This window comes from Petromyzon marinus, chromosome 48, assembly GCF_048934315.1.
Source record: "Petromyzon marinus isolate PM22_M1 ecotype Great Lakes invasive population chromosome 48, UKy_Petmar_22M1.pri1.0, whole genome shotgun sequence".
Classification (NCBI taxonomy): domain Eukaryota; kingdom Metazoa; phylum Chordata; class Hyperoartia; order Petromyzontiformes; family Petromyzontidae; genus Petromyzon; species Petromyzon marinus.
The window spans coordinates 8,929,520-8,952,685 of NC_133714.1; the positions used below are offsets into that span (position 1 = coordinate 8,929,520).

Genomic DNA, 23,166 nt, shown 5'->3' on the forward strand with positions numbered 1-23,166 from the left:
ACAACTAAATAAAGTAACATTAATCGAAAAAAAATATCAATTTCATTTTCACTTGCCTTTAGTCCTGATGCTGGCTTGCTTGTCGGAAGGGACACAATGAACCACCCCAATTGCACACACACACACGGGGCACGCGCGCTCGCAACCGGTTGCGCGCCTGCTCGCAACCAGTTGCGCGACTGCTCGCAAAACCGGTTGCCGAGACGTCCACGTGCGAGCAATTCGGCTCGCGCGTGCACGCAACCAAAAGTTGTGCATCTGATCGCTCGGTCGTGAGATCCCGGCATTGCGCAAGGGTCAAGGGTACGTGGGCAGAGATAGTTCATAGTTCATTTATTTGGTATAGCCCTGTGAGCCATTCGGCTCTTGAATCGGGTGCAAACGCAACAAACAAAAAACATGAACAAGAAAACATCTTAAAGTGATTATGTGACTGTGCAAACAGAAAATCCAGGAGAAAAAAACATCAAAATATTCCTGAAATAGCACCGTACACCAACGCTGTGTGCAAAAATCCCAGTGGGATGCAAGTCAAATAACAACAACAACCACAAGACAACTAAGATTAAAGCCATCAGTCTAACTCCGTACTACAATAAACAAAAACATGGCCAAAACAAAAAAAAAAACTTTTCGAAATCACCAAAATAAAAGCCATAAATGCAATGTAACAGTGATCATAGGGACTGTGACCGAATTTTTAACAATAAAATACATAAATAAATTACAACACCAAAATCTAGGGCCATAATTTAGGCCACTGAATAGCAGTGGCAGCTATGGTTGTACAACTCCTCTAGAGCAGTTTTGAGTGAAGATCTCATAGTGATTCAAGTTACAGTTTATTGGCAATAGCATTCCAGACCCTGGGGGCATCAATAGCAAAAGCTCTTCCTCCAGTTTTTGTACGGCAATAGGGAATGTGAAGCTGGTAAATGAGCGAAGACCTGAGGTCAAATTTGTTCTTTGAAACAGAGAGGAGATCCAGTAGGTAGTCTGCGGAATTTTTTGTAAGTACATCGTGAATAAATAAGATCTGGTGCACAAGCCGTCGAACATTAAGAGATGTTAAGTTTGACCCAATGTGGAGATCACAGTGGTGAGTCCTATATGGGCAGTTCAATGCAAATCTTAAGGCCGAGTGATAGATGGAATCAAGCTTCTTCAGTACAGTACTTGGGGCTGATTTATACACGATGTCACAGTAGTCAAGTAGAGGCAGTATGGTAGCTTTTATCAATTTCAAACGGAACATTGGGGGGAAGCAGTGCTTGTGTCGATACAGAAAACCAATTTTTATTTTTGTCTTTTTACCAATATAATCAATGTGATCTTCAAAACTAAGTTTTGAATCCAGGATGACCCCAAGATACTTATAGATCTTGACTTGCTCTATTTGATAATTATTCAAGGAATGTAATTGGGGAAAAATAACTTCCTGCTTTAGTCCCGGAGAGAAGCATAGCACCTTGGTTTTGGAGGTATTCAGGACTAGTTTAAGAAAAACTAGCTGATGTTGTAGTTTGTTGAAATCACCCTGGAGCTTAGCAATCACGTCATCCGTAGAGCGGCCAGCAGTAATCAGTATCGTGTCATCTGCAAAAAGATTTACCCTGGAATGATCCAGTTCAGTGCCCAAGTCATTGACATAAAGAGAGAATAAGAGGGGGCCGAGGATGGAACCCTGTGGAACCCCTTTTGTTATCTTAACACTGTTTGACCTCCAACCATCTGTGAATACAGTTTGGGTGCGAGAAAAGAGGTAATTTTTTAACCATTGTACTGTGTTCTTGGAAACACCGAGGTAACTTAGTTTACTAAGCAGGGTGTTGTGGTCAACTGTATCAAAAGCTTTGGACAAGTCAAGAAAAAGACAGGCACAGTACTGCTTATTATCAAGGCTATTGTAAATTTGATTCAAAGAGTCTAATGCAGCAGATGTGGTGCTGTATTTTTTCCGGAACCCAGATTGTTTTAGATGTAGTAGATTGTTGGTGGACAGGAAACTGCTAATTTGGTAGTTCAATAATTTTTCAAAAATTTTAATCAATGGGGACAAAATTGAGATAGGTCGGTAGTTATTGGGATCATCTTTAGGGCCCCCTTTGTGAAGTGGACGGACATAGGCATGTTTCCATTCTAGAGGAACCGATGCTTCTTTGATGGACAGGTTGAAAATATGGGCTATAGGTTTGTATATTAGGTGACCAACAGTTAGTAGAGCAAAGACGGGAAAACTATCTGCTCCGGTAGAGGAGGACCCTTTGAGGTAGGACAGTTGTTTCAGAACATTACTTTCGTGGATTGGTTGGAAACTAAATTCGTTTAAAGTTTGGACAGGGGTGTAGGAATTTGCAGGAGCAGGGGTGATTCCCAATATATTATCAAAAAGATTACCAGCTTCAGAAAAATGAAGGTTAAAATTGTCAACTATTTTTTTGGGATCTGAAAAATATTCCCCATTTCGGTGAAGCTCAATGGGCAGATTTTCTGTTTTGGATGCCTTTTCGATAGATTTGATTGTTTTCCAAAAAATCCTGGCATTTCCATGTGATTCCAGGAGAGTGTAGGAAAAATAGGCATTTTTTGCATGCCGTATTTTTTTAACGCATCTATTCCTTAAAATCCTGTATTCTAGCCAGTCATTTACCAAATTACTTTTCTGAGCACATGCCCAAGCCTTGTCCCTAGTTTTCATGAGCTTTGTAATCAAAGGATCATACCATGGTGGGCGGTTGCCTTTAGTTTTAAATCTAACCAACGGAGCATGTTTGTTAAGAATTTGGAGAAACGTGTACCTGAAAGTCTCCAAAGCCGTAGTCAGGTTGGGGATATCACAGACCTTATCAATATCCGAGTGAAGCACATCATTTGTAAATGCCTGAGTGCTGAAGTGCCTCAAAGAGTGCTTCTCAACAATTTTAGGGGGGGCTTTGGGTCTGGCTGATGATCTCACACCAAAAATGAAGGAGTGATCACTAAGGTTATTACCCAGAACACCAGTCAGTGCGAAATTGTGAGGGGCATTTGTCAATAGGACGTCAAGCAGAGTTGACTGTCCCAGATTTTTTAGGTTGGGTCTTGTGGGGACATTTATTAATTGAAACAAGTTAAATTCATCTGTAAAATTTGTTGCCACGGCCGGCGGGTTTAGCCAATTCCAATTTAGATCACCCACTAAAATTATTTCACCTTTAGGGAGGCCCCCAAAAAGCTCTCTCAGTGCCAATGCAGCTTCAACATCCTTCCCACAAGGCGGTCTATAGCAGCACACTACCAATATCTGTTGATTATTTGGGAGAGTTATTCTGAGAGCCAGACCTTCAAAGCAACATTTTTTAAACAAGGAGTGAGCTGGTGAACATGCAATAGTGTTACGAACATAGATGGCAATTCCACCTCCTTTAGATCCTCGGTCAAGCCGAAAAAGGTTGTAGTTTTCAATCGTAATCTGCAAGTCATTGACGGCAGGAGTGAGAAATGTTTCTGTTAGGCAAAAAATGTCCGGGTCAAGATTTGCCACTTCTAGTTTTAGTTGACTTAATTTAATCACAAGCCCTCTGATGTTGACATGTAGAACACCAACACCTTTCCTGCCAGAAAAATCTACAGAATTATACGAGCTCTTTTCATTTGGGCCAGGATGAAGCTCAATACCACCCATAAATAGGAAAAGTAGAATTAACAGTTTGCATAAGTATTTTCTGTGAAAGGATGAAGAGCGGCGAACCTTGGACGAATGGCAGCAGCTCGCAGATGGTGTTATTTTTAAGAGCAGAATGAAGTTTGGAAGGAGTGCTGGTGAAGTAATGGGATGACAAAGATAGGGTTTAAAAGGATACAATGATGGAGTGTAGAAGTGTCTATGAGCTGTTTCATTTGCAGGTGTAGTGGCAAATAGAGCAACAAGTATTGACGCAAAATAACGAGGGTAGCCGTTTGTAGAGTTGAGTGTGGCACTAGATATGGCCGGGAGGGACAGCAGTAGGATACACAGCAGGAGAATTGCCATCTCTAAAATATCCGGGGTATACACAGATTTACACACAAGTGGAGGGAAAGGACGGGGTGGATGGTGGGGCGGGTGGAATCTATGAATCATTCAATTAGAGGCGTCTCGCAGGTGAGGAACAGGGGGGGGAGGGGTGGGGGAAAGGAAGGGGGGTGGGGGCGACTCTCTGTGACGTAGGCGGCTACCCGCGTGGAACCGCGCGCGCCTAACGCGTCGTGTCATTGATTTAGGAGCCATCGTTAATTCCCGCCGGCCCGGGCCAAATTAGAATCGAGGAATCAATTATGAGCGCCCAGCGCGACGTGGCGTGTCGCATCGGGCACAAGCGGTAGGGTGACTTCTACTTTACTCTCCGTCGTGACCACCACGTCCATTGCCGAGTTACATACGGAGCGGTTAGAACGCTTGCTAATTTGTAAATTTTGCTTCAGATTTTTATGGTTCTGTTTTAGACAATGTTCCGTCAGCTTTGGTGGAGACAGAGACGACCACGACGATGATGATGATGATTATGGGAGAAAGGAATTCCACAGTGCGAGGAGAGAAGCGGAGAGAAGTGAGGTGACCTGCAGTGTGGTGGGTGGCCGAGTGGGTTGGCGAGCGAGTGGGTGGGCGAGCGAGTGGGTGGGCGAGCGAGTGGGTGGGCGAGCGAGTGGGTGGACGAGCGAGTGGGTGGGCGAGTGGGTAGGTGAGTGAGGAGGTGAGTGAGGAGGTGAGTGAGTGAGTGGGTGGGTGAGTGAGTAGGTGGGTGGGTGAGTGTGTGAGGGGGTATGGCGAGCGGTAGTGTAGCGTTTAGCATGCTTGCTACAAACCTGGACACCCGAATACGATTCCCACCTACAGCCAACAGCGGTGACGAATATCTACACCCGTCCTGGGGGTGGGTGGTGGTGTCGTGGTGGGTGGGTGTGGGGTGGAGGGGGTGGGTGGTGGCGTGGTTGGTGGGTGGGTGGTGGGGGTGGGTGGTGGTATGGTTGGTGGGTGGGTGGTGGGGTGGAGGGGGTGGGTGATGGTGTGGTGGCGGGTGGGTGGGGCGGAGGGGGTGGGTGATGGTGTGGTGGTGGGTGGGTGGTGGGGTGGAGGGGGTGGGTGGTGGGGTGGAGGGGGATGGGTGGTGGTATGGTTGGTGGGTGGGTGGTGGGGTGGAGGGGGTGGGTGATGGTGTGGTGGCGGGTGGGTGGGGCGGAGGGGGTGGGTGATGGTGTGGTGGTGGGTGGGTGGTGGGGTGGAGGGGGTGGGTGGTGGGGTGGAGGGGGATGGGTGGTGGTATGGTTGGTGGGTGGGTGGTGGGGTGGAGGGGGTGGGTGATGGTGTGGTGGTGGGTGGTGGGGTGAAGGGGGTGGGTGGTGGTGGTGTGGTGGTGGCTGGTGGGGTGGAGGGGGTGGGGTGGAGGGGGTGGAGGGGGTGGGGTGAAGGTAGTGGCTGGTGTTGGTGTGGTTGGTGGGTGGTGGGGTAGAGGGGGTGGGGGTGGAGGGGAACGAGCATCACCTTTGCTTCTCTATCTAAGACCGATACAGGAGTAGGAATTCTTGTCAATTCTGGCTCATCGCCTGATGTTGCTGGTTGTTGTTGTTGTTATCACCGGCGGAACGTCACGGCACTCGAATTGTAAATGCCGTAGTGGATTTACTCTCCAACACACAACCGGTGTGCTGAGCCAGTAACTAATTGCCACGTTGTGTTTGCGTGACAAACCTTACTAATCGGCTGTGTCGGGTGGTGGCGAGTTTAGCGACACGTGTATCGACGCGATCTAACCCAACAAAAATAAACCTTTATTATGGATTAGGTGCGCGACGTCATCACGACTCAACGGTGTGGGATGCAGGTGACGTCATCCACGCCAGCCAGTCAGGCAGGAATCCAGGCAGGAAGCCAGCCAGCAAACTTTTTTATGATATTATACGCGGGACATCCCCGGAGACGGAAAATCGCGTTTGTAAGGATGTCGAGTGACACCATACCCCTCATCAGTGCCTTTAGCTTGTTAGAGACCAACTCAGACCTTATTGGTCACCCCGTGCCCTTATAAATCTCAAAGTTCATCCTACAAAGTTCCATCACAAGGGAGAAACACAAACAAAGAGACACATTTTTTGTTGTTGTTGTTGTTGTTGCCCGTATTGAAACGGCTGTGCGCCGTACGGACCTAAGATGTTAAAACACCAAACAGAAACCTTTTGCAAGGCATCATGTCTGCATTAACCACACACACAGTACTTGTAGTGAACATGCAAACAAAAACATCATGCTCTGGCAGTACATGTGTGAAGATCGCTTGCGTTGTGATCGAAATGTCGTGATTGTTTTTTGTTTTAATATAATTTTATTGTATTTCTACATACGTGACTTTATCGAAAAAACCAATGAGTCATTTTATGCAGTCACGAAAGCTTTAATACTTTATTATCACACTTCTACGGGGAAGTTACCGTTGTAATTACGTGTAAGATGTGCCCTTTTTTGAGCTGCCATTTTGTATTTACAAGAGGTGCTCATTTTTTGAGCTGCCGTTTTGTATGTACAAGAGGTGGTCCTTTTTTGAGCTGCCGTTTTGTATTTACAAGAGGTGCTCATTTTTTGAGCTGCCGTTTTGTATGTACAAGAGGTGGTCCTTTTTTGAGCTGCCATTTTGTATGTGTAAGATGTTGCATGTTTGAGCTGCCGCTCTCGCTCTGGCCCCTCCCCCCCTCCAACCGTATTTCCTATTTAAGCTTCTGTTCATCCCCCCCTCTCTCTCTGCCTCCCTGTCCGTCTTTCCTCCCTCCTTACCTCTTGGTGGACTTGTATATGTATTTCTACTGACCGTGTACCTCGTATTCTTATTTCTATCTATGCTGGTATGTGCAATCCAAAGGTTGAACACGAAATTTAACACTCTTCTGAAATTCGTGGTCCGCCAGGAAGTGTCTAACTGTGTTGTTGGCCTGACTGGATGTGCTTCACGTAATTTTTTTTCAGGTTTGTTGAATTCTCGTCTCTCATCTTTTTGTTGTATTTACCTCCGTGATTTGTTCTTGACACCTGATGAAGATCGCTTGCGTTGGGATCGAAACGTCGTGATTGTTTTTTGTTTTAATATAATTTTATTGTATTTCTATACACGTAGTTTAGCGGGATATTCGCGGGGAATAAAACCGCTAATAGAGGATAAAACTGTGTCGCGATCGCTGTGAGTGCGAAGAGGGAGGCGGAGTGTTTTGTGTCCGCGCGCATACGCGGCTGTTTGCGGCGAATAAGGGAGTGTAGCGCCTTGCGTTCGCGTGCATGCGCGGTTGTTTATAGCGAAGCAGAGAGCTAAGCGCCTGGTGTGCGCGTACACGCGCGGCTGTTTAAACGGCCCTTTCAATCGGAGCGGAGTGGCTCCCTCCAATCAGCGGCGCGCGCACGGCAGACGCCCCTTGCCCTCTCACCCCCGACCCCAACTCCCTCGAGTGTGATTGGTGTACGGGGCTGGGCAGGTAGCGGCGTCGGGTTTGTTATTGCCTGGACGCGTGGAGCGTGTGTGTGAGGGAATCACGCGTCGGCGCGCCGTACCCGTTTGTTTCACGCGCGGGACGGAGTCGTGCTTCGCGAACGCGCTCACCGCAGCGCGCCGCCACTGAACCCGCGTAGCGCCCCGCAAGCGTAAAGCGTACGAGCCCACTAATTGAGCCATGCTTACGCGGTCGACAACACAGTCAGGGGTACAGGGGGGCGAGGAGTTGGGGGTCGGTAACCCGAACCCCACAGAACAGCCGGGGGGTAGTAGTATGAATGTAACGGGGGAGTCGGGGGACAGCGGCCCCGACAATTCGGTGATGGCGGGGGACGGTAGCCCCCACACATGCATTGTCTTTGAAACTGATTGATCCACAACCAGAGACGGCTTTCTTTAGAGCCTCGTCTCAAACAGCGTTAGACCAGAAGACAACGCCCAAAAGGCGAACAGCACAAAGACAACGCCACTATCAGGGGCAATGAGAGCTCGGGGTGATCAGCTACACCATGGGACCTCCCTTGCCAGTATCACAATATTAAGAATAGGGTTTCCACTTTCTGGCAATTAAACAGCTGTTGTTTTGTTGTTGTTTTAAGACAGCTGCTGTTTTGTTGTTGTTTTAAAACAGCAGCTGTTTTGTTGTTGTTTTAAGACAGCAGCTGTGTTGTTGTTTTAAAACAGCTGTTTTGTTGTTTTAAAACAGCTGTGTTGTTGTTTTAAAACAGCTGTTTTGTTGTTTTAAGACAGCAGCTGTGTTGTTGTTGTTTTAAAACAGCTGTTTTGTTGTTTTAAAACAGCTGTGTTGTTGTTTTAAAACAGCTGTTTTGTTGTTTTAAGACAGCAGCTGTGTTGTTGTTTTAAAACAGCTGTGTTGTTGTTGTTTTAAGACAGCAGCTGTGTTGTTGTTTTAAAACAGCTGTGTTGTTGTTTTAAAACAGCTGTTTTGTTGTTGTTTTAAAACAGCTGCTGTTGTTGTTTTCCAACATTTGTTATTGTACCCTATTGGAACCTCCTTTGCCAGTAGCAAAATACGATAATTATTTTTTTTACCCTTTTATCTAGCAACAAAACTCACACCTTTTTTTGACAAGGAGTCATGTTTGCATTGACCACAATACCTGCGGTCGGAATGCAAACAAAAAACACAACTCTGATAATGTATTGGCACTGTCCTTGAAATTGATTGGTCCACACCCGAGACAGCTTTCCTTAAGAGCCTAGTCTCACATTGGTGTTGGACCAGAAGACGCCAAAAGGCGCACAACTCAAAGACAACGCAGCATCAGAGTATGAGAGCTCTGGGTGAGACTAGGCTCTAAGAAAAGCTGTCTCTGGTGTGGACCAATCAATTTCAAGGACAGTGCCACATACATTATCAGAGTTGTGTTTTTTGTTTGCATTCCGACCGGAGGTATTGTGGTCAATGCAAACATGACTCCTTGTAAAAAAAAGGTGTCAGTTTTGTTGCCAGAAAAAAGTGTAAAAAAAAACATTATTAATTATCAACTGTTGTTTTATTTTGATTTAAAGCTTTCGTGACTGCAGGGATTCATAGTCTTGGTTCTTTCGGTAAAGTCACCACGTAGAAGGGGAAACAATAAATAATAAAAATATAAAACTATTATCAATATTCAACTGTTGTTTTATTTTGATTGAAAGCTTTCGTGATTTATATTTTTATTATTTTATTGTTTCCCTTCTACGTGGTGACTTTACCGAAAGAACCAAGAATATGTTGTTTTAATGTTGGGTGGGGGACCACACACATCCCCCGGTATAGCTTCAGTCGGCGTTGACAACCCTACAACGCAGCTAGGCGACGTTTCGGACTCTGACCCTCGCCCGGAGCAACACGCGCGACGAGGGAGGGAGGGCCCAAGACAGAAGTCGCGAGGCGATTGGCCGAGGGCCGCGGCAGGGGCGGCTCATTTCTGACCAATCACGAGCGGCGTTACTGCTGCACCCGGCTCGTACCCCCCAACATGGGGCCTAGCGAGGCGTTTTCCCGCCAACGCCACCGACGCAACGATCCTCTCTTGCTACTCGCAACGTTTCCCCGTTTCATTGTATTAGCTATAACCCTGTGAGCCACGCGGCTCTTGACAAAACAAAAACATAATTAAGAGTGCCGTAAATTGCGGCGATTAATGAAACATGAGCGTCCTGACGTGGAACATCAATGGTATCAGGGCTTCGCGCGTGGGCCTCAAGGCCCTGCTCGACTCGCTCGACGCCGACGTTGTCTGCTTACAGGAGACTAAAGTCACGAGTGAGTGAAGGCCAACGTTTCGGTCCACCCACCCTCCCCGTAATTGCCAGGGCTGTCGTCGTCATTGTACTGCAAAGGAAGTCGCGGTCGCTTTGACGTTTAAAGCTTCGCGAGTCGCCGTTTGGCTCTGCGCGCCACTCCCGTGTGTTAAGTGCTGGACTTGTTGTTAAACGTTGCTGTTGTGGTACGCATTGTCAGACTAGGTGTCGATGAATATAGTATGCTACCCCTGGTTCTGTTCAAAGTGTACAATTATTACACTAAATGCACCCCCTCGCCAATTAACAATACGGTTCAAAACAGTATATGCATATAAACACTGCGTTTAAAAAATTCTGAGCACACTACTTGTTTAAAAGTGATGCTTGTGTGTGTTTGTGTTGTGTGGCGGGGACAGGGACGTGCAGGATATTAGTTTCTTGTTTAACTTTTGATTAAAAACTGATGGGGAACAGCGCCAGGGCGCCTCTTCATTGGCTGCAAGCACCCCCACGTGACTGACCGCACGGCCCAACGTGACTGCCTGCAGCCCCCACGTGACTGAGTGCACAGCCCCACGTGACCGACTACAGCCCCCACTTGACTGCAGCCCCACGTGACTGACTGCAGCCCCCACTTGACTGCAGCCCCACGTGACTGACTGCAGCCCCACGTGACCGACTGCACAGTCCCACGTGACCGACTGCAGCCCCACTTGACCGACTGCAGCCCCACGTGACTGACTGCAGCCCCACTTGACTAACTGCAGCCCCCACTTGACTACAGCCCCACGTGACTGACTGCAGCCCCACGTGACTGACTGCAGCCCCACTTGACTGAGTGCAGCCCCACTTGACTGACTGCACAGCCCCACGTGACTGACTGCTGCCTCACTTAACTGAGTGCACAGCCCCACGTGACTGACTGCACGGCCCCACGTGACTGCCTGCAGCCCCCACTTGACTGAGTGCACAGCCCCACGTGACTTACCGCACGGCCCCACGTGACTGACCGCACGGCCCCGCGTGACTGACCGCACGGCCCCACGTGACTGCCTGCAGCCCCCACGTGACTGACTGCACAGTCCCACGTGACCGACTGCAGCCCCCACTTGACTGCAGCCCCACGTGACTGACTGCAGCCCCCACGTGACTGACTGCACAGCCCCACGTGACTGACTGCAGCCCCCACGTGACTGACTGCAGCCCCCACTTGACTGAGTGTACAGCCCCACGTGACTGACTGCACAGCCCCACGTGACTGACTGCAGCCCCACGTGACTGACTGCTGCCTCACTTAACTGAGTGCACAGCCCAACGTGACTGACTGCACGGCCCCACGTGACTGCCTGCAGCCCCACTTGACTGACTGCACAGCCCCACGTGACTGACTGCACAGCCCCACGTGACTGACTGCACAGCCCCACGTGACTGACTGCAGCCCCACGTGACTGACTGCTGCCTCACTTAACTGAGTGCACAGCCCCACGTGACTGACTGCACGGCCCCACGTGACTGCCTGCAGCCCCACGTGACTGACTGCACAGCCCCACGTGACTGACTGCAGCCCCACTTGACTGACTGCAGCCCCCACTTGACTGAGTGCACAGCCCCACGTGACTGACTGCAGCCCCCACGTGACTGACTACACAGCCCCACGTGACCGACCGCACAGCCCTACGTGACTGACTGCGCAGCCCCACGTGACTGACTGCAGCCCCACGTGACTGACTGCTGCCTCACTTAACTGAGTGCACAGCCCCACTTGACTGAGTGCACGGCCCCACGTGACTGACTGCAGCCCCCACGTGACTGACTGCACAGCCCCACGTGACTGACTGCACAGCCCCACGTGACCGACTGCAGCCCCACGTGACTGACTGCAGCCCCCACTTGACTGAGTGCACAGCCCCACGTGACTGACTGCACAGCCCCACGTGACTGACTGCAGCCCCACGTGACTGACTGCACAGCCCCACGTGACTGCAGCCCCGGAACTTGGCGTTTCGCGGTTCATTTCCAACCCACGACGACAGCCCCTTGTTTAGATTTACATCCCCAATATAATAACACTTACATCTTCTGAATAATATAATTTGTTATCCCTTCCGAGTATATCTTCGGGTTTTACCCATATCTGTTGTTACGTTTGAATGCCTCACATACCGCTTACAAAAATAAAACGCGACACATTGATCATTGTAACTAATTATTAGTTTGTTATAGGAGTAATCAATTTTCTCCTTAAGTATACCAGTGCCGCTTTTGATAAAAACCAAGTGCGACCCTGTTTTGGTATTTTTATCTCTTCCTTTTGCACACCAACATTACAGAATAACGATCGTGAATTAACACCAAATGTGATGTATAGAGACATTTTTTATACATATATTTCAATACAATCTTTACATTTTAGTTTTTTTTGTTTAATTCGATTTTTATGAACCGGTCATATGATGGGCAGTTACGCTAGTTAATCAATAACACTGAGTGTGTGGCCTTAAAAAATCGAATAAAAAAAATCTATTATAGGCGACCTTTCGGGCAATGACCCTTCATAGCACGTGAATGTATTCCGTTTTTTATATTGTACTTGTGTACCACTAGCAATGCGACATCACCGAATTATCTCTTTTAAGAGCTCTTAAAAATATATTTCCCATGTGTCCTGAACAAATGTGTCTCTTATGTCTCTTGATGAGTGCATCTCCTCTCTTTTATAATCTCTCTTCTGCATACCTCCTGGTTCATAGACTCGCTTGAGGTCCGGATATAATCACAGGTGGCTGAAACCCAGATTCGAACCCAAATTCCCGGCTATGCCTGCTCAGCGCTCTTGACTTCTGAGCCACTCCTCCGCGAGCGTGAATTGAAACCACCTCCGATCGTCGGACGAGCGCACGTGTGCTTGGTAGAGGTAGGTCGACTCAGCCTTAAATGAGCACGTGCTGCGTCGTGTGTGACCATCACCACCGGGGAAGACCAATGCAGCAGGGCGTGGTCCTGGCCACACCACCCCGTCGTGTGCCGTGCCATCCTTAAAGATGTGTTCGCTTACAGAACCTGCCCCAACAATCTGCGAAGGTTTACAGGAGCCATGTTCCTTTGTGTGTTTTTTTAGGGGACCTCCTGGATGAACCCACGGCCGTAGTGGATGGGTACAATGCCTACTTCAGCTTCTCGAGGGTCCGCAGCGGCTACTCTGGTGAGATGGGCGCACAGCTTCATCCCTGTTAGGGATCATCTCCAACGTATTGTGAGTCAGCTGGTGGGTGAGCGAGCAGCTCGCATTCGGAAGGTTTCGAGTTCAAATCCTGGTTCGGGGTGTTAACTTGGTCTATCGTCCCTCTAGAGTCGGTAAAATAGGCCGCTCTATGAACCCGGCAACCCGGTGGAGGGATGTTAACTACCTCACCTGGTATACAGGAGGTTGTGGGTTCGATCCAGACCCTGACACCTATGTATTTGGAGGGTGCATGTCTCTTTCCCTGTGGTCGCGTGGATTTTTGCCCGGATCCTCCGATTTTTCCCTCCACATTTTGAATGAATATCACGCGTTTAAAGTATTTGGCCCGCAATACATTTCCACGTGATAACCCACATCGTTGAGCTATCATTTGTGGCTTGGTCGCCTCTGAAAATGAGCTATATATAGCTCAGTGGGCCTAACCTGGTCAAATGAAAAATAGTTTAAAGTAATTGTATTAAGTACACTTGTGGATGTAACATTATCACTGGGTTAAAAAAAATTCAGTTGGCCAAATATAAATGTTGGTTTGCACATCCTCTTTAGCCAGGCTCTATTCGCCGCTGGATGAAGACCTCTCCATGCCATCACCATCCCTCTAGGCCCCGCATATCATGCGGAGTTTCGCAGTTATCGTGAGACACCGCGTGTTTTAAATTGCGTATTTTCGCACAAGCGGCAGTGGTTTAAACAAAGCGGCGTGTTCGCCGCGTGGGCAGGCGTGGCCACGTACTGCAGGGATGTGGCAACCCCCCTGGCCGCCGAGGAGGGGCTGTCGGGCCTCCTGCGAGGGGCGAGCGGTCGCCGGGACGACGGCAGCGACGGCAGCGTCGGCTGCTACGGCGACACCAGCGAGTTCACCGCCGACGAGCTGCAGGCTCTGGACGCCGAGGGCAGGGCCGTGGTGACGCAGCACCGCGTGCGGTGAGCGGCCGCACAGCATCGGGGAGAGAGGAGGTGGGAGGGGAGAAGGTGGAGGGGAGAGGGAGACGTGGTGAGAGAGAGAGAGAGAGGCGCACACACGGTGCGCTAACCACCGCGCCACCGCTCCTACCCCACCTATCGCCACCAAGGGCCAGGGAGGGTGACTGCTTTGACCTTGCCAGGCTAGGTGCACACGCTCACCATTTTATCTCATCATCTCCCCGTGTGTGAAGCCCAAACGCTCTTAGCGTGTCCGTGCGTGCGTCTGTTAGCGTTTGGGGAGCGGAAGTGCAGCGGTTAGCACGCCGCGCTATGTACACGGCAATCCAGACGATTATCTGAACCGGTCATGGGCCTCACCTAGGTCGACTCAGTCCTCAAATGAGTACCTGGTGAGATGTAGGGGTGACGTCACTGCCACGTAAACGAAACTAGACTATTTTTTTTTATTTTACCAGGTAAGATTCACGGAGCTATGTAGTTCTTTTTCAGAAGCGACCTGGCCACAAGTGAATGCTCAACGAGGTGGCTTATCGCGTGAAAATTTAAAGCAGCCAAATACTCGAAATACTTGCATCTAAATGTGGAGGGATGAACCGGAGGAGCCGGAGAAAAATTCACGCTACCATGGGGAAAACACGCAAGGTCGGAATCGAACCCACGACCTCCTGCATACCGGGCGAGGGAGTGAATATCTCACCACTGCGGTGCCACTCGGTGGCGAATGGTAACGTGAAGCGCCGCGGTGACGTCACCACCACCACTCAGTGGCGGTGGTGACGTCACCACCACCACTCAGTGGCGGTGGTGACGTCACCACCACCACTCAGTGGCGGTGGTTGTTTATTCTGTGCGTTTGCCCGTGCGCCGTGTGTGTGCCCACAGGCTGGCGGCGAGCGGGGAAGAGCGGAGCCTCGCCATCGTCAACGTCTACTGTCCCCGCGCCGACCCCGATAGGCCGCACCGCGGGGACTTCAAGCTGCGCTTCTACCGCCTCCTGCAGGCGCGCTGCGTCGCCCTGCGCAACAGCGGCAGGTGAGGCCCTGCGCCGATCGCCGCGCTGCCAGAATGTCAGTCGCCCTCTGTTTGAGATAATGAAATTGTTATTATTGAGTTGACTGCGTGGTCTTGGTGTGGTCTGGGACAGTGTTTGCCTTGCTCAAGCTTGGGAAAATTTTAAATGTGGTACTTTTGTCTATTTCACGTATTTATTTTTAGCGATTTGTTCACCCTTCCTATACTTTACATTGCCATCGTTGTTTTTGTATCGTTTGTTGTTGTAACCTTTAGAAGCTCATCGGATTTCTCCAGGACACAGATTCTGTTTCGGATTCAATCGTTGATTCCTCCGCCCGTGACGTGGGACTTGGTCTTTCAGCCTGACTGTTTGATCTCATGCCCCACTGTGTTCAGCCACCACCACCACACACCACACCGCAGATCACAGCAGCACTCACCCACCACACAGGACATTGCAGTTACAAAGAGTTGCATAGAGATCCATAGAGTCACGTAGAGAGCCACAGAGTCACATAGAGAGCCACAGAGTCACGTAGACAATCGTGACCACAGCCCAAAACCGCTGGCAGTGGCGGCATTTACAGGACATCGCAGGGTGGAGGGAACGTGCAAACTATAAACGATAAAAACTATACATTATTTTATTTTACCAGGTAAGGTCCACTGAGCTATAAAGCTCCTTTTCAGAAGCGAGTTTGATTCGCGCTCACGGCCACCAACACCGGTGACGATTGTCTGAACCGGTCCCGGGCCTTCCCTAGGTCGACTTGGCCTCAAACGAGTACCTGGTGCCGTCTGTAAACATCGCCACTGGGGAGACAAAGGCAGCCGGGCGTGGTGCCGGCCACCCACCCCGTCGTGTGCCGTGCCGGCCTTCGTGGGTGCTACTCGCTAACAGCCCCAGCAGTCTGTTAAAGGCTACACGGCGGGGGGGTCTTTGTCTTTGTACGTGACAAAAGCGCGTGATGTCACTGACCGCGGCTTGCGCACCATCGAATGTTGCGAGCAACTCGCGGCGGCCGTGTTTGGCAAAGTGCGCCAGGCAAGGGCTAAATGATCCACAGTGCAAGTCGTGTGAGGGAAGAAGCAGAGAGAATTGACCTGCAGTTTTGGGCGAGTGAGTGGGAGAGTGAGTGAGTGAGTGGGGAGGAAGTGGAGAGTCGGTGGGTCAGTAGGTTGGTGAGTGGGTGAGTGCAGTGGGTGGGTCAGAAGGTTGCCGCACATCGATCAAAGATGGTCACCGCATTGTTCGCTTTCAGATGCACTTCTGGGGCCGTCTGGAACGCTCTTCCTCCTGAGATTTGGAAGCCACTGGAGCTACGCGCTTTCAAATCATCATCTAGATTGACAAACTAATTTCTTGAGAAACTGCTTTTTGTGTTTAGTTTGTTGTCCTTCCCCCACACCTCCAATTGGCACGGTCGGCTATGTAGGTTCAAAAGAAGTTCAACATATATACAGTGGGTTAGTGAGTGGTTGACCGGCTGGGTCGGAACGTTGGTGAGTGGGCGGGTGGGTGGGTGAGTGAGCCGGTGAGTCGATGGTTCAGCGAGTGATTGTGCGACTTGGCGACCAGCAGCGTAGCCGTTGGCTACGGTGTGTTTGCGTGGATGAGACGAAACTCTTGGGCCTGGTTAGCGAGGCTCCTCTTCTCTCTGAAATATCCCCCCGTTCGTTGCATCAGTGGGTCGTCTATAAATGGATCACGCCGTGTGTTTGTCTGAGAGGCTGCGATGCTCAGGACGGCCTGGGGGCTCCACTAAAGTCGCGGGCCGGCTCTCCAACCCTAACGTAGACCGCGGCGTCGCCATCGCTGTGATTGACCGCGCGTGGTTTCCATCCTTATATATTTATTTACTTATACGCCACGCGAGATTACCATGCAGGCAGCGGCTCTTAATTATTTGACGGCGCATTAAGTGAAATGCTAATTGTACGTTTGTGCCTTCGCCAAAATTAAATATTTAGCGACGGGGGGTTGGGGGGCCCCGGGGGGGCCGCTGTTGCTCGCGTGCCGTGGCAGCGATAATGAGGATCAGCCGCGGCCCCACTCTCCGCGGCTTGCTTTAACCCCCTCCGCGGCACCTGCTGCCACGTCACCGCGGGGCAAATGCGCTCCTTGCAAATTCGTGAAAGTTTTCCGTTTGCGTACGAGGGGCGAAGTTGGAGCGGCAGACAACTCTGTGGGCGTGAAGCCAGAGGGCTCAGGGTTTCTCTAATACTAGTCTGAACAGGTGAGGGCCTGAACCAGGTGAGAGTTCTGGACGGGTGAGGGCCTGAACCAGGTGAGGGCCTGAACCAGGTGAGAGTTCTGGACGGGCGAGCGCCCCAAACTGCTGCGTGAATTTGGACGACGCTTGACTGCTGTGCGAGTGAGGTGTTTTAAAACGCCCCTCAGCCAGGACAGAAACACAGTGGCTCAAGAGCTGTGATGCCTGAATTCCGCCGAGCCGCACGGTTTTCAACCGAGGGTCCCCTCCCCGTATTTAAGATCGTGATCAAAGACGGATCGAGATAACGGATCCCGTCGTGGCATCTCTGCCAGATCCCGCAGCTGGTTGCACGGGGAGACGCGGGGCGACCTCCAAGGTTCTGCGCTGACAGCCTCATCCCGACATCTGCTCTCAGACTCACGCGGAGATCCCGTGGACTCGCGCGGGGACCCATAGGCTCACGCAGAGACGTGTAGATTCACACGTTGAGGCATAGACTCGCACGGAGACCCACTGACTCAGGCACAGGCACACATGGACTCAACGCAGACACCGGCGAACTCGCACAGGGGCCACTCTCAATGCCTGTCTCGGCAATCGGGCCTTCCTCCATCCTACACGCACATCCCACCCAGCGCAACCGGTGTTTTCCTCGTCCTGTCTGCACCGCCCGCCCGCCCGCCCGCCGTGTTCTCTTCCGGACCCCGTGCGCATGCCCCTGCGCTGTTTTGACACCAAATGCCAAGTCCCCGTGAGGTTCTCACCGACGCGATATCTGGGCGTGGCCTGGGACTCTCTTGTTGATGGTTTTTTTTAGCCGTCTTGCCCAAGCTTGGTCAATCGTGACCCGCTTAACTTGTTCCCTATTTTGCACTCCCATCGTTTTTTTGTCGTCCTATCGTCTCTTGTTGTTGTAACTCTCTGACCCTGCCCTCCTAGGACATCTATGAGCAAGAGCTTCATAGCTCATCGGGTTTCCTCCTCCAGCCTAAATACAGATCTTGATCCGTTTGCCCTCCCCTTCGGCGTGTGTTGAGATATAAGTTTTGTGTGTGGGTGTCTGGGGACGTTTCTTTGACACTTAAGAAATAGGGGCTGGTACGCGTTCGTGTGTTCGTAGGTGCGATGGACAGTGAATACCGATTTAATGTGTTCACAGTTCCATAGTTTTTATTGCCACTAGAGGGTTTAAACACGATCAGCTGATTGATGATGATAATGATGTTGGTATGATGGTGACGACGGTACTATTTATTGAAACGGCACGCGAGTAATTTCCAAAATTAACGATTGTTAAATATTTCAAACACACACACGAGGTAGTAAAATAGAACATTTTAATACAGTTACTCGTGCCCACAGAGTAGTTTAACAGCACAGAGGTGAAGACTGAAGGCTCAAATTACTACCGTAAATTTCCTTAACCCTTTCCTAGAAGTCTGCAAGTGGCAGGGTGGGTGTCCCGTTCACCGCTGAATCTCGGAGCGGTTCGGCTTTCCACTTAGAGGGACGTAGCACCGTTGTTTTTAAAGACATTGCACTCATTGCAGAGAACTGTGGCGACACGACCACCACACTCTAATAGCTGGAGCCAAACTGTGCCACGCGCCGTACCGCATGGCCTTGGTTGGGAGCCCCGGTACCGATAACGTTATTTGTTTAGTTTTTCCCAAGGTCCTCCGGTTTTTGCCTCCACATTTAGAATCGACGTGCCTTTCGAGTATTTGGCTGCTATAAATTTCCACGCGATGATAAGCCACGTACCTCTGGTAAAATGAAAAAAATAATAATTTCATAGTGGCTGATAATTTTGGTGGGGGTAGGGATCTGGACAGGTTCTGTAAGTTGCGTGCCGTTGGTTCTGCCGCTGCTCTGACCCCGGTCACGCGAGCATCTCTTGTGTCTTTCCGGTGTCCTCTCCTCGCCGTCCCTTGCAGCCACGTGATTGTGCTCGGAGACCTGAACACGGCACACAGACCGATAGACCACTGCGACCCAGAGGATCCCGTGAGTGATTGGGGCATCGCCACCATCGTTACCAATCAGCATCATCATCATCATCATCACCACTGCCCATCATCATTGTCATCATCAGAAGCATTAATAGCCTCACCATGACCGTCATCGTCACAAGAAGTCTTCTCAGCATCGTCACCATCGTCATCAATAGCATTGTCACGTTCCATAATCACCACCACCACCACCATCATCATCATCACATGGGCCTCCACCACAACTAATGATAACCCACCATTCATTCTGCCCGCAGGAGCTGTTTCAAGAACACCCTGGCAGAAAGTGGCTGGACCAGTTCCTCTGCGAATCCAGTTCCTCTGCGAGACCTCCTCCTTGGCCCACCGACAACGACCACAGCCACGACGGCGCCGGAGGAGGCGGCGGAGGAGGCGGAGACCCTCCCGCGTCGCGGCCCGGTGCCGCTGGCCCCCGCTTCGTCGACGCCTTCCGCCTCTTCCACCCGACGCGCGCCGACGCGTTCACCTGCTGGTGCAACGTCACCGGCGCTCGCGTCACCAACTACGGCACGCGCATCGACTACGTCCTCGCCGACGGTGCCCTGGCCGCCTCCCGCGTCCTCTCGGCGTGCGACATCGTGCCGGGCGTGCTCGGCTCGGACCACTGCCCCGTGCGCGCCGCGCTGGCGCTCGACTTCGTGCCGTCGCCGCGCCGCCCGCCGCTGTGCGCGCACCTCATGCCCGAGTTCGCCGGGCGCCAGCGCAAGCTCTCGGCGTTCCTGGTGAAGGGGCCGGCTGACCGCGGCGGCGGCGGCGGCGGCGGCGGCGGCAAACCCGAGGCCTGCTCGCGGGATTCGGCGCTCGGCCCGGCGGGGCGGCGCGTTGACCGTGCCGCGAACGTTGCCGGCAAAGCGAGCCCTTCGGCCGCCGCAGCGAAGGGGAAGCGTGCGGCACGCGAGTCGCACGGCGCGAAGGCCAAGCGGGCGAAGGGGGCCGACGAGGCGACCGCCGTGCCGGCCAGGGGGACCCTGCTGAGCTTCCTCAAGCGCCCGACGGGCAGCGCGCGGCTCGACCCGGCGATCCCGGCCGGCGGCCCGGCCGGCGGCCCGGTCTCCTGTCGCGACAAAGATTCCGGCGCGTCCCCCGAGGGAGCCGCGATGGCCGCGGGGGGCGCGGAGGACGCAGGGGGCGCGGGAGATACGGGGGGCATGGAGCTGGGCGGTGGCGGCCCCGCCGCCGACCCCGCCACCGACGACCGCCAGCCGCGGCAGAGAAATCTCGGCACGGATTTTTGGAAGTCGGTGCTGAAGGGGCTGCCCCCGGCGCCGCCGTGCAGGGGCCACGGCGAGCCGTGCCTGCTGAGGACGGTGAAAAAACCCGGGCAGAATTTCGGCCGCCGGTTCTACGTGTGCCCTCGGCCCGAGGGCCACGCGTCGAACAAGGAGGCTCGCTGCAACTCGTTCACTTGGGTCGCCAAGAGGTGAGCCGCAAGGAGGCCTCGCAACGGCCGCTTGGGTGGTGAGCCAGCGCCGCTGGGCTGCCGCGTAGCGATGGGTTTTGTAAACTCTTTGGTTCTCGCAGTCACGAAAGCTTCAAAATCTAGAGCTGTTTTTTTGTTTTTTAAACGATGAAAACTCTCAACGTTCGTCAAACAGCAACTCTGTGGTGTGCACGGCCTCTATTAGTGTGAGGGGACGTGTTAATTACCTCGGCCGGAGGTCGTGGGTTCGATCCCGACCCTGATGACACGTGCTGTATATTTGGAATTTGCGTGCATCTCCAGTTTTTCCCCTCCACATTTCGAACCAACGTGTATTCGGCTGCGACAAATGTGCACGTGATGAGCCACTTCGTTGAGCGATCAACATAAACCATCACGAGGGAACGCCGGTCATCCTCGCAGCGGCTTTTGCCTGCCATCGAACCAAAGACGGTCACCACATCGCGCGCGCTTTTGGATGCCCCTCTGCGGCCGTCTGGAATGCTCTTCCTTCCGATGTTCGGAGGCCACCAGAGCTATGCACTTTTACAATAATTTAGATTGACAAACTAATTTATTTAAAACGGATTTTTCTGTTCAGTTTGTTGTCCTTGGGCACTTCCGATTAGCACGGTTAGCCACGTTTCGGTGCGAAATAAGTTCAACATACACACATTTGTGGGCCAGGTCACTTCTGAAAAAGAGCTTTATAGCTCAGTGGACCTTACCTGGTAAAGTAAAGACTTATTCAATAAAAAAAAATAGTAACAAAATAAGAACAGATTACATTACAGGTGACGTTTCAAGCAACGGCCCTTTCTAGGTGGCATTGGAAATGTGCTGGAGTTTGTTTCCTTGTGTGTACATGCACACCACTGCCCCAAGCGGTACCACCAAATCACTTGTTTTTTGATGACGACTTCAGTTATTGAAGATAATGTGACGATTTTACTGAATATATTTTGTAATAAAAAAGACATTCGCTTAGATCCTGCGAGTCTTTGAGCCTTGTTCCGCCGCAAAATCCAGACTAGGATGCGTTTGACGACGCGTGGGACGTGCGTATCGAGTCGGACTCGGGACACGCCGTCCTCCCTCGCCCAGCAATTCATAACCACGTGTACACGTCAGCGTGCCATTGAGTAATTCGAAAATCTGTGCGTCCGTCAGTAACGCTGCGCGTGTGTATGTACGTGTACTGTATTTTGAACGGTGGGGAGCGGTGGTGCAGCGGTTAGCGCTACGCCGCGCTACGAATCCGGCGACCCGAGTTCGATTTCCGCTCGCGGCAAACACCGCTCGACGATTATTTGAATCGGTCCTGGGCCTCCCCTAGGTCGACTCGGCCTCAAATGAGTACCCGATTTGGTGTGTAAACGTCGCCACTGAGGAGACAAAGGCGGCCGGGCGTGGTGTTGGCCCCCCACCCCCCCCCCCCCGAGGGTTTTGCTCCCTCCCGTCACCAATGGACTTTCGTGCGCGGGCGGTTAATTTGTGAGGGCTGTTTGGGCTCGGTTCATGGTGCGACGTGGAGCGCTGAGAATCCGCCAGAGCCCGACTGCGAGGCGTTCCCTCCTCGCCGCTCGTTCTCACCGTGCGTGCACGCACACGAGTGGAATGCGTGTGTACACGCGCGCACACGTGTACACGCGCACACACGCGCCTGGAACAGTTGTGTACACGCACGAGTATGACTCGTACACACAGACACGCACGTGGAACACGTGTGTGCACGCACGGATATAGCACTTGTGCACGGGTATGACACGTGTGCACACGCGCACACACGCCTGGAACACTTGTGTACACGCACGAGTATAACTCGTACACACAGACACACACGTGGAACACGTGAACACGCGCACACACGCCTGGAACACTTGTGTACACGCACGAGTATAACTCGTACACACAGACACACACGTGGAACACGTGTACACGCGCACACACGCCTGGAACACTTGTGTACACGCACGAGTGTATCTCGTACACACAGACACACACGTGGAACACATGTACACACGCGCACACACACACTGAGACCTCGGCCTTTAATGTGGATCGGCTCATCTCACGCAGACACCGTTAATTGCTTGCCGCATTGTGTGGGCCGCGCGTTTAAGAATCATCGGGCCGTGAAGCGGCGTGGGACAAGTTCATCAGTATGTGAATGGGGCAGGAGTTACTTTGGTGAATGCGGAGAGAGGGAAGCGTGGCGGTGGCGATTGGGTCACCAAGTCTGCAGTGTGGGAACCCCCGGTTCGGTGTTCTTCATTGCAGGGCACCTGACGTGCACCCCCGACAACACACAACACGTGAGAACACCACCGCCCCCCACCCCCCACACCACCACCACCATCAGCATCATCATCATCGTGCTGCTGTCAAAACTCCCAATGGTTTCAAATGCGTGGCGGGCCTCACACTGGTGATGTCCCATCTGCCAAAGTGCTTCCACCTTCTCTCGGGAAATGAGTGAAGAACACTGCAGCGGACTCGAGGCATTGTGCCGCGTGCAACTTGCAGCAGGGCTCTCCATCCTCCCCCTCTCGCCAGATCTTCTGCCGGA

General features: G+C 51.8%; 1 protein-coding gene and 1 long non-coding RNA gene across 2 annotated transcripts in view; one reads left to right on the forward strand and one right to left on the reverse strand.

Annotated features, from left to right (window-relative positions):
* Positions 1-9,418: 9,418 nt before the first annotated feature.
* On the forward strand, positions 9,419-21,586 carry APEX2 (apurinic/apyrimidinic endodeoxyribonuclease 2). Its single transcript, XM_032972317.2, has 6 exons — positions 9,419-9,762; positions 12,862-12,945; positions 13,707-13,911; positions 14,797-14,946; positions 19,082-19,151; positions 19,414-21,586. The coding sequence occupies exons 1-6, from the start codon at positions 9,648-9,650 to the stop codon at positions 20,599-20,601; spliced, it is 1,812 nt and encodes a 603-aa protein (XP_032828208.2). The 5' UTR covers positions 9,419-9,647; the 3' UTR covers positions 20,602-21,586.
* LOC116952719 (uncharacterized) overlaps positions 18,468-23,166 on the reverse strand; it is a 36,797-nt gene continuing 32,098 nt past the window's right edge. The window contains exons 2-3 of the long non-coding RNA XR_004404504.2: positions 19,396-19,643; positions 18,468-19,103 (exon numbers count right to left, since the gene is read on the reverse strand). This is a non-coding gene — a long non-coding RNA (uncharacterized LOC116952719). The remainder of the gene's footprint in view (positions 19,104-19,395; positions 19,644-23,166) is intronic.